The sequence below is a fragment of the Perna viridis genome, chromosome 6 (genome assembly GCF_037379345.1).
Source record: "Perna viridis isolate PV_CMFRI_1.1 ecotype Kerala chromosome 6, ASM3737934v1, whole genome shotgun sequence".
In the NCBI taxonomy this organism is placed as follows: Eukaryota; Metazoa; Mollusca; class Bivalvia; order Mytilida; family Mytilidae; genus Perna; species Perna viridis.
The window spans coordinates 39,115,503-39,128,079 of NC_142450.1; the positions used below are offsets into that span (position 1 = coordinate 39,115,503).

The following is a 12,577-nucleotide window of genomic DNA, read 5'->3' on the forward strand; positions in this document are numbered from 1 at the left end:
AACAGGTAATAAGCCAGTAATGTATTTGATTGCGGCTTAATTGAACCAATCTACAACACAAACAACCAGCTTCTGAATCTCTATTATCGAGATTGATTGGGGGTACTCTTTATATATTTTCGTGATCCGTGATCAAGGAAATTTATTTTCTGTGAATCGTGATTGACAAAAAAAAATCAACTCGTGAATCGTGATGAAACCCCCCTCCAAATCAGGCCCTTCAGTAATACACAACGTGTCATCAGCATTTCACTTTTACACGTACTAGTTCGGGTGTACTTTTACAGTTTTTTATATAAAAATAGATGTGGTATGGTTGCCAATAAGACAGTCATCCACCAAAAGTCAAGCAACGAACAATTAAAATTCTCAGTTCAGGTCACCACACGGTATTCAATGAAGGACAAAAGCCATACCATAAAGCAAGCTGTAAAAGGCCTAAAAATAAATGAAGTGGAACTATTCGTAAAAGACGAAAATCGACCTAATCAATAGAAAAAAATCGTAAAACGAATAAAATTGAACAAAAAGAAAGAGACATAACCTCTGGACTACCTGTACCTGGCTTGGGGCAGACATATAAAGTATGTTGCGGGCTTAAACATGTTTGTGAGTGCTCAATCCCCACCCCCTAACCCGGGCAGGGGTGAGAAAATACAACAATAAAACGAACCATACAAATTTGTTTCATTCGGATATAACTCTTGAGATCGATACAAAATACGTAACTTCTAATAAATTGGACTAAAGACAACAAGCTGCATTCAACTCGAAAGAGTACTCGCTTTTTCTGCAAGCTAGTTCAAAATCAACTGACAAGCACACCTTGTCTTCTCAAACAAAAGTATTAATTAAAATACGACCAACGGGAATTAGTGAATATATATGTGTACGCATACTTAGTCATTAATTATTGTTTTAGTATAACAGTTTCCTTGTATCTCATTTATGAGGAAATAAACATATGAATGTATGCTTTGAAACTTTCTTTGGACGTCCTACCGGTGCAAAAATCTCCATTTTTGTCAATGAAGCCACGATAGCGGCTGAAATTGACCTAGGCCTCACGCGAAATCTTGCTTCGTTAAGCGGGTCATATTTTACAGTAGCACTCACAAGCATCCGCGATCAAGTTTCTAGACACAGACCATAGTCAATAGTCATGACCTTAGGAGAAAAGTAATCTCATTGGTTCCCGGCAGGTAAATATTATAAGCGACCCTAGGATCGCTAAATATATATATTGGAGAGAATCTTGTGGAACAAAAATATTACCGAGTGTCAGGTTAAGTAAAAAGTTGCTATAATGTTTTTTTAAAGATGGGTAACTACACAAAAGCGTCCCCTAATGTACAAAAATTGTAGCCCTCTTTGCACTGAGTTACCTTATTATACACAGATAAGAAACTATTTAAATAATTTCTGATGTTTTTTCCTTTTTTGCTGTTTACAACATGATCAAAGTCATGTTACTAACTTGTAAACAGTTTCAAAATCATTGTAACAAGCTCAGTTTGCATGATTATATTCTATTGTTATTTTTTATCTTAACACATAAACACAAAACAATTAACAAAAATCCGTTGAAAATGTGTAACATATCAGTCCTTGTCTTAGTTTGTTGGTAAATATTTTATTCACCAAAAGTCTTCAGTTTATGTTCATTTGGAAGTTCACACCAATGCAGTTAATTAGAATGGGACTGGCCAATTTTTCTGATTTAGCCATCGAGTATATGGAATCCAAAAGTACTGAAAGATATAAGTTGTTTGAATACCCTTTTGAGTCTCTTAGGGCTGCTCATGATTGGGATTCTGTTAGTAACTGTAGTACTGTAAAGATGACATAATCCACCGGTGAGTAATCGGATAGAACTCTGAATATGTCCTACTACTGGTTGAGCTGTTGTGTTGATGCTCTTGTCTCTTTGTATTAATTCATATTGATGGTAATTAGACAGACGTTGTGTACCTTGTTGGTGTCACATTCGATTGAACCAGGGCTGGTTATGAAAACCGAAATATTGCTATTAGAATGTGCAGTTATCAAAGGCAATATAGATATCAAAATATGCAAAATTGTTTTAGAATTACAATCATAAATCTTCGAAAGATCCCGTTAATTTTGGAGGGAAAGCATTATTCGATCACAAGAACGTCCATTTTCATATGTGGACGGGTAACATTAAGAAATGCTTGCTTCCCATTTCACCAATATTTCTAAGTTGTTTCTTGGCGTATTTTGATAAAACCAACTTTTTAGGGAAAAGCAGTTCGTGCTGCAGACGATATCATATTTTTTCAGGACGTAATGATAAGCTCAAAGCGTATTACAATATTACAAATGTCTCCCCTTTGATGTGGACATTGTAAAAATGGAAAGAAACCGATTTGAAGACAACATTTTAGACATTTTTTTTTAAAGTTATGCGAACAGCCCTTTTTAACTATATTGACAATTTATTACATAACCCCAAATGAAAATATGTATAAAATGTTCAATCAGTCTTTTTGTTAAAAGACTTTTTGTCCGTATTTCAATTATGTCACACATCTCAATTTTTTCGACGTTGGCCATTGGCTACTTTCTTGCTTACCGTTGTAATATATAACAACGAATAGTAGTTTTACCAAAGTTTATTCGCACTTAAAGGATTGTATAAATATTCAGAATTTCATGTTTATTCCAAAAAAAATAATGAGTTTTATTGTCTAATAGTTGAAAAATACGCACGTATGTTGTGATGTCACGTTGTCTTTTTTTCGACGTTTTCTTCACGTTGCGTTCTACCCAGTCTTTATCAAAAGCTTTTTTCGTTAGCTTTGAGTGAATTAATAACTGTGAAATTTTGAATTTTACATGTATATTCTGTATATAGTTTATTGTAAAAATAATGGTACTTGGTTGAACAAGTATCTAAGCGCAGTATTTTGTCTGTGTCTAACCAAAATGTCACAACATCTAAAATTTGTATATTTTATTAAAAATGTATTTATCCACCTCTATGGTTTTATCATTTCATTTTTTTTCTTTGGCTTAACAATTGGGTTATATATATATATGTAAAACTGTGACTAACAAAAATGTCACAAATGTTTTTTGACGTTTCCAAAGTAATGCTCTGTTTTGCGACGTAAAAACTCTTTCAATGTCAATTTTTAAAAAAAATAAAAAGTATTGCAAAGTTACGATACTACACTTTTTTTTACGACTGTGGACGTAATGAATAAAAAAAATTACGATTTTAGCGAATCTGATAATATAATGAAAGACATGTTGAAAAGAAAACAGGAAAAAGACCCCTTATACCTCAAAAACCATAAGAGATATCAGAAATCTGATTGAAAAATGCAGGCAGGATTATTAATGAGGAATCCAATGAAGAATCCAATGAAATAAACAAAAATCAAAATCGAACAAGTTATGGAAATGTTTTAGGCTTTGTCAAATTTTGACCCCCTATAACTTGAAAAGGTCCAAAACACACAAAAGCTTCTGTACATTTGTTTAGCAGAATTAAATAAAGAACACATTAAAAATAGAATATTTAAAATCGAAAAAAAAAATCCAGATGGATTTTAATAAAATACGTTTTTTTACCCTTTTTGGCCGCTTTTTCTAAAGCGGCAGGGGCAGCAAAGTCCAAATTAAATAGGAATCTTCTTAGTTGTTGGTAAATCATATCAACATTTCAGAACAATTCGTCAACCACAACGACGATGCGGATGACGACTGCGCCATAACGTTATACGACCGCAAGTATTTTTTTCGTCGTAAAATAAAAACGGGAGATTTCGCACTCAAATTTTCTCAAAGAGGGAGATTTGTCAAGATTTTTGTTTTCTCGAAATGTTTAGCAACAGACCTTATAAAATTACGAAACGAGTACATGTATTCGGAAATATCAACATACATCTATACATTAGAAATATAAAACCAAATAGGAAAGATTCACAATATGATTTCCGGGGGGGGGGGGGGGTGCTACTGACTTTTGTGCTTTTAGATTTGTAAGCTTCCTGTTTTTAATGAGGGTGTTTTACGTTTTTTTAGCGCATCACGAAATTTGTTTTCATAATTCCTAACATTTTTCTCATGGTATAAAATTTCCTTCAAATCATTTTTAAGTGGTTGATGCCGAACTCTTTACCATATCAGGATGTAATCTGATCATTTCAATTCACCAAAACGTACGAAAAATCAATATCGAATCGGATAATTAAATAATAAAACATGTCGTGTGCATTATTTTAAGTAAAAAATTAAATATGCACACTTCTTTTTACATGTAACAATTATAGAAAGATGTACGTCGCAATACAAAAAAAGACGTCAAATTTTGCCGCTTTCGACGTTACCAAAAATGACACCAACATCGTACGCTACGTCACAGCAAAAGGCAAATTCACATGCTTTGACAGAATTCAACAGTTGTTTAGCTACAAAAGCTACAAAGCACTTATTTGACTTTGGGAGCACTCTAATTTTAAAAGCTTTTAGACATACATATAAAAAAATGGTTCAATCCCATGATAAACAGAAGCAAATTCTTTGTAGTGAAATTGGTGCAACAGAAAAGACATGGGAGATTGTTTTAACATGTATATTTTTAAATGTGTATGACCAAATCTATGTCTGAAAAGTAAAAAAAAAAGTTGAGGGTAATTTTTCTCCTATTTGTTTCGTCTAGGTGTCTTGACTGCTCGGTTTATAAACCATGTTTTGAAAAAAAAGCTTTGTATCTAACAGAATAAAAAATCCACAAGAAATCTGAGCGATGGCTTACTAGTGATACCCCCGCTTTCAACCACGATATAAGGAAAATAAACAAAGTCCTCGGTAAACAGGAAGTTGTTGTCGAATTTTTCCCAAAATGAATCCCATAACTGCGGGAAAATACGTTTCAATTCCAAGCCACTGTGATGAGTAGTTGCAGAGAAAAACGCGACAAAAATGTCTACTTTCAAAATATAAAGTAAAAAATAAAGTCATCGATTAACAGGATTTTTTCGATTTTATATCCTACCATATGACATACTTGTGTTAAACCTCAAGCCACTTTGATGAATAATTGTCGAGAAAGTTAAACGAAAATTTCAACTTGCAAAATATAATGTTAAAATAAGGAAAGTCCTCGGTAGACAGAAACTTTCGAAAATAGACCCCACTAAATGGCATAACTACTGGAAGAATATACTAGAATTTCAAACCGCTGTGATGAGTAGATGCCTAGAAAAGTGCGACGAAAATTTCAACTTTCAAAATATAATTTAAAAGTAAAAAATAAACAAAGTCGTCGGTAAACAGGAAGTTGTCGATTTATTCGAAAATGTATATCATCAAATGGCATACCTATGGGAAGAAAGTTCTAAAATTTCAAGCCGCTCTGATTAGTAGTTGCTTAGAAAACTATAACATAAACAGTGTTACGGAAAAATGGAAACACGGACAAGGGTAAAACTGTATATCCCCCTCCCCTTCGAAACAGATCTAAAGTTTTAAAAAATACTTTTCCCTATTTAAATATTGTACAATACATTTTTTTATGATTTAAAATGTGATCAGAGCAAACTGTGAAGGCCATCATTGACTCAGTGCTTCAGTACTTTAATTATCAATTAAGATCGAAGATATACCCAATTAAGATTTAAAAGCAAATAGTTAAGTCCACTTCATAAGTATTTTTAATATATTCAATTGACAATTTTTACTGCGAACTAAGTATATTTAATTTGGTTTGTATTAACAACGATCCAATAACCTGTTACCAGCACCTGATTATTTCTGTGCATTTACTCGAATCAACCAATCGTTCATTATATTATATTCAATATGTCGATATATTTAAGTTGCCTACAAACGCGATATTCTTAGACGCATAATAAACCATTTGATGATTAGCCAGAAATGAAAATCGAGATTATAGTCATCGTTCATAGAAATGACAAAGAGGAATGATGAGTGCCAATTGGAAGAGCAATTTCCAGATATTTCATGCAGAGCCTGGCGAATCCATATATTTACATAAAGAAAGAGGATCCAGGCAATGACTACACTCCCTGTTCCAGACTAATATTTGCCGCTCACTTTTTGCTAAATGTTTATCAAAAGAGTAGCATAACCCCCGAAACAATCCTGATCTATCATCAACTGTATCGTGTATTTTTATTAGGTTACCACCTCGTGACATCCGAAGCCTGGAAATGACAAATAAAAGTGAAACTTTGTTTATAAAAGATAGCAAGCCATAAGAATTTCGATAATGCATTTATCGGGAAGATTGTCAGTCTGTGATTTGGTGATATTGTTTTTGTAATAATTATATTTCACTATTTGTTACAATGCAAGAGTTGTAGGTGCCAGGGTTGGATCCAGGATTTTAGATTGGGGGGGGGGGGGGCACAGTAAAAAATTCGACAAGCGGAGCGAGGCGAAAAAAATTGGAGGTAAAATTTTGAAATATTCTTCTACAGTGGGTGAAATGTGGATATCTTTCGTGGTAAAATTAGCGAGGTTAAAGTTTCACCCTACAAGCGCCAAAATCTACCCCTGGTAACCCATGTTTTGAAAATTTGAGGAGGGGGGCGCACGCCCGCTACGCCCCCGCCTGTATCCGCCCCTGGGTGCTTCAGGGCCTTAAAAATGTACATGCACCAGACATAATAGTTTAAATTTTATTCTAAGACTTTGGCGTTTATATTAATGTACGTGTCTTTGGAACTAGGTGCCCTGAAACTAAGCGATTTTACATGACATGCAGGTGTCTACGGGATAACTTGTAGGATTTAGGCTATATAGATTTTTAACTGAGAAATGTAGCTAGTCGAGAGGAGCATGTATCGAAGGACATGCTTTATTTCAATGATTGTGGCTAAAGTTTGAAAGATTTGTTTCGACAGTTGACAGTTTTGACCTGGAAATCTTTTAATTGAATTTCGACTTGAAAATTTAGAAACTGGGAAAGGACAACTAGTAGTTTGTAGTTCAATTATGCAGCATGTTGGATGTTTTGTGTTAATTCATCTAGGTGTTCCATGTAGACCAACATCGAACGTGAATATTCTGCAATGGCGCACTGCATGCTACGATGCATTGCGAATTGTTTATTAAATGTCCTTCATAATCAGAATGATGAATTTAAAAATAACACCAGAAAGTTCAATATTAACCATTAACAACAATAAGCTTGTGTTATGATAGTTTGAATTCGATCCCCCATACTCTCTTTTTGTCCCTGCTTTTATCCCATATTTTTGGACTTTGACGAATATTTAGGGCGTAGAAATTCAAACGATCGATATAAATTGATTCAGTACACGAGTACTTTGATTTTTCTGGGCATAGCGATATGATATCGTTATTCTTCCAGATCCACAAAAGAACCAAGATTCTAGCGGAAGTCACCCGATTTTAGAGCCTATCGCATTCGTGCCATTTCGGATGTTGAAAGGAAACCAAAATCAGAGGCATAGAATATTTGACGATTAGCGACTTTGTAAACTTCAGTCTTTGATTTTCTATTACCATCACTTTCTTATAACGTAAATACCAAGCTTCTAATTCAGCTATTTTTATATTGTGTTAGTGTATATTATATTTGTCCTCGATTTTTAAGCCATGTCAATAATAATCTATGATACCAGTGTAGCCGGGCCCGGGGTCCTCGAGAGTTCTGTGTACATCGGAGTAACGCGTCTATTGAATATTTTGTGCTGAAGGGATTTTTACCGAAGCAAGCGGTATAGTTTTGCTTTTTACCCTTTGACTTTATTGATGCTCTTATATGGAAACGCAAGTCACCTTATCTCAATTCTGTTTTCCGATTGAACAAAACCTGATAACTCAGAGGCGTTCGAAAAAAATGTATCGAAAATTGAAATTGTGTGCCATATGTTAGGTTCTTGAATGAAATATAGAAACATTTAAGTAATACTGAGTCGGCTATATTTTTGAAGATAGTACTTGTTATATCTCTGACCGAATTACATTAAAAGACACAAGCTCCAAACAATGTCTGACGTTCGAAATTCACTCTAGACCCTGCAGCCAGCCCTCTCAGAGAATGCAAGGATCTTGCAAAGTCGGAAAAAAGTCCATGATTTAACGTTATCCAATGTTAAACGTTTTTGATTTAAATAAGGTTACACTATGTAGATGGGATTGAGGTGCACCTTTTCGTACACAAAACTGACCCGGTCTAATTTTGTAAAACTTAAAAAAAATAAAGGGTGAAACATGGTGGAAATATTGATTGTGGGTAGTAGAGCATTCGTACATAAAATAGATACAATACTTGTAAATGTAAAGAGGTGTATAATACATGCTTTAAGCTATCCTGAAAGATTCAGGTCCTCACCGGCTTGGGTTCTTTTCCCTGCACCAACTGGCTGTTTTTTCAAAAATGTACAATTTCGCACGAATTTAAAAAATTAAAACCATGAACAAATGGGCGGAAAAGGGTACACTTTTATTTGTTTTTTACAATAATACCATGCCCGTTTACTTTTTCTGGCAGTTTTAAGGTGCCTGATATTTTAGAAAACCTGTTTTTTACAATTAATTTTAGGAAGGCACCCAAAGTATTAAGTGTCTCAATTTAGATTTATTTCCACAAATTGTTATAAAGTTATCTGCAGTGACTTATCTATATAGTGGAACTTTTTTTTCGGGGAATTTTGAAGCCTTGTCTGCAGCTGTTAATAACAGTAATCAAGAGAACCAAGGTTATATCGGTGATCAAAGAGTAATCAAGGGAACCAAGGTTATATCGGTGATCAAAGAGTAATCAAGGGAACCAAGGTTATATCGGTGATCAAAAGAATGTAATCCAGGGACAAAGACCAGACATGGAAAACAGACATACACAACAAAGAACATAAAGTAACTACAATTATACAAACAAAGTAACAAAAGCAAATGAGCAGCTGGATATCTAAGGCATCGACTATTTTTATACTGGGGGGATCTCTATCCAGAGTTATCTTCCGTTGCACTCCCATTGATGTTTGATGGGACAATGATCGATAACTCTGGATAGATTTTTTTTTGGGGGGGGGGACGATGAGGTTATTTTGAGAAAAAAATATTCCAAACTTGTGCAAAAAATTGTACTTGGTCATGAACAAAAAATTAAGTTATCATTCAATATCCCTCCATATACTTTACATTGTATTTTTTTTAAAATTCCACCTCCTGCTATAAAAAATATTATTTTCGCGTTTGTGCGAAAATAATCTACATGCAATGCCAGCAATAAAAATGGCTTTTTGGTATTCTTTCGCAGAACTTGAAAAGGGAGCATTCAAAATACGCCCATCAAGCGATACTTCAGTACAAGGGACATTTATATATGACGGCACAAAGGAAAGCTGTGAGATCCCGTCTCGTGCATACCATGAAAATTGAAAACGGTCTACGCTAATCCTTCCGGTGTACTTGACCTTTTTTAAGTACAAAAAGGTGTTAAATAGTATTTAGGTATAACTCTAATCATATTTTGAGTCAAAATTATTTCATTAACTTACGGTAACATTCTCTGTTCTACTTATCATTAACTGGTACAACGGAAAACGATAAATAAAACTGCAATTCTCTCAGACGTAATTTCAGGTGAAATGACGTCAGATAGGAAGTATAATTAAGGAATGAAAACGTATAGACCTATTCCGGAAATTTTTAAATGTTCCGAAACTTGCCAACACGTTGTCAGTTATATTCGAAGGTTGACTGTCTGAAATTAGACATTTTCAGATGCAGTACAAATATTTAGCATATGAATGGGAAAAAACCCTCCCACCAGAACTACTCGGAAAACAAATGTATTTTTATAGTTCCTTATCTAATATAATTAGCATGGTCCAGATAGGCGCACTTATATTATCATGTGGATTTTTTTTTCTGAGAAAAACTTTTTTCACCCTGAGCGAAAATAACTTTTTCATGGCCAATCAAAAACATTTTCTAATTTGCATACAAAATTGACTTTTGTGACACAAAATTGAACTTTGTCTCACAGAATCGAATTTTGTGACACAGAATTGACTTTTGTGACACGGAATTGAATTTTGTCTCACAGAATTAAATTTTATCACACAGAATTGACTTTTGTGACACAGAATTGACTTTTGTGACAAAGAATTGACTTTTGTGACACAGAATTGAATTTTGTCTCACAGAATTTAATTTTGTTTCACATTTTGAATTTTGTGACACAAAATTGAATTTGGTCACACAAAAATATACTGTTGTCTCACAAAATGGATTTTGATTACAAAAAGATCAAGTCTCATTCGGCGCTCCGTAACTAGGAGTAACTTGTAATTGGGTTACAAAGCTTATCTACTGAGAACTGTAGCTAGTTGAGAGGGACACACACACATATATATATATATGATAAATTGAATTTCGACTTGACAATTAAAAAATAAGCTGGAATGGCCAACCAGATTGATTGATTGATTGTTGGGGTTTAACGCCCGAGCAGCAATATTTCAGCTATATCCAGGTGATGAACATGAAATGGATGATAAAATGAACATGAATTGATGATGATGAAATGAAAAAAAAAGATGGGACAAAAGGATATTAGGGTCGACAAATTTTGATTGCCACACGAATAGTGAAGGGATGGGTAGGGTTGGGCAATTTAGCCTCCTGTGGCGGAGAGCAAAAGTTCCTTCTACTATCGAATACCACAGCAGGGTTCTTTAACGTGCTTGGAACGTGCATCTTTCTCAACACGATACACCACCATGGTTTGTGGTAAGGTTTTCTGTATTATAGCCTGACAACCCCAGCATGTAATACACCAGGGGTACCCCATTCCACCACCTGGGGCACACAACCCAGTTGCTCTGTGGGCAGAGTGCCTAGCCCCCGGATAGGTTTTTAAGCACTATTTAATCGCCTTTAACGACAAGCTTAGCGCTGCTGCAGGCTTATTCTTTTGACACCCGGACCTGCAGGGGGTTGGCCAACTAGAAGTTTGTAGTTCAGCAATGCATTATGTCGGTGAGTGTTGTGTTCATTCATCTAGGTGTTCCATGTAAACCGATATAGAACCTGAATGTTACGCAAACTGGCGCACTGCTACATTGCATCATGAATTTTGATGTATGTTTGTGTTTTGTAATGTCCTTCGTAATCAGATATAAAACAAGGAGTTCAATATTAACTATTAATAACAATAGGCTTGTGTTGATATACAATTGAATTCGATCCACGTACTTTTCTTTTATCCCACAGTTTTCAATTTGACGATTTTTAGACATAAAAAAATCAGAAGATCGATGGAAATTGATTCGGTACATGGGTACTTTGATTTTTTTTTTTTTTTTTTTTTTTTTTTTTTTTTGTTGTTGTTGTTGTTGTTGTTGTTGTTGTAAATTTATAAATTTTACAGTAAAGTACTCTTTGTAACATTAACTCATGATATATCTCTACCATCATTTCTAACTCCTAACACAGGTACGTGTTGGGAGAGTAAACCTATTTATTACTTTATAACTCGAAAACCGTAAATAATATCTGAAATCAAATTGAATTTCCATATGAAGGAATTCAATTTAAAAAAAAAAGCCGGATTCTGGAGCTTTTTTTACGCCGGATTTTGTTTTTTAAGCCTGAGTCGGGATCAAACAAAAAACCTTTCAGTTGTTGCTCCGGACGCTACACTTGATAGCTATATAAGGTATAATGTTCATCTGTTTGGTGTTTTTCACCCAAAATCAATTCATCAACCGTCTTATCAGAGTTCTTCTTTAACAAAAGAACACAAAAAAATTACACCGTTATGGTTGTACGGGTGCTACAATTTAGAGCAAAAATATTGAAAATGCATTTTCACGAGTTTTGAATTGTTACTAGTGTTTATACTTTCAACCATCTGATTTTCCCCAAATTTGCAGTTTAGTAACGCCAGGTTTTTTTCGCTACAGATTCCAGTTAAAGAGTTGTCAAGGGAACCAAGATTCAAACAGAAATCTAAAGAATATAATTCAAAAAACAAAAACATGAATTAAACAAAAAAAAACACGCACAAATAAACAAAAGCAATTGAGCAACTCAGATTCCACAAAAAAAAAACTGGGAGCATGGACCAGGGGCGTCGCGGTAGGGTAAGCGTCCTCTGCAAGAATAACCCGCCGAGTTGCTCATACATTGTAAAATGCCATGCCCGGGGTAGAAGGAAGAGGAAAGGAAAACTATGACAAGGTGAACAAGTCGGTTCTCATGGTGGAGATGGATACACAGTAACGATCAACGAGTTCGTGACTTCTGTACTTTAAGCTTGTAGCAACATAACATTGTTCCAGAAGCCTTATTATAAGAAGCTAAGTTAGGTACAGTAAGTCCGCGTAGTTACAGCAAGCTTTGGCATACTAGTAACGTATAAGTCGTGATTTGAAAACTCCATACGCAGGTGCTAAAGGAATATTGCCACAGATGAAAGGAAACTTGACAATATGGAATGAGAAGTCATATAGTTTTTTCATGTGTTTTCCTTTACCGTCGATCTCTAAGTGTGCATCAGGATATGAGGTTGAGTTCATGGTGTATGTAGTGTCCTCAAGTTTTT

General features: G+C 34.6%; 1 protein-coding gene across 1 annotated transcript in view; it reads right to left on the minus strand.

The window, feature by feature from the left end:
* LOC148614895 (uncharacterized) overlaps positions 1-9,639 on the minus strand; it is a 32,978-nt gene extending 23,339 nt beyond the window's left edge. The window contains exon 1 of the mRNA XM_088589392.1: positions 9,525-9,639. Within this exon, the coding sequence (XP_088445518.1) occupies positions 9,525-9,532 (8 nt within the window). The 5' untranslated portion in view covers positions 9,533-9,639. The remainder of the gene's footprint in view (positions 1-9,524) is intronic.
* Between the last annotated feature and the right edge of the window lie 2,938 nt (positions 9,640-12,577).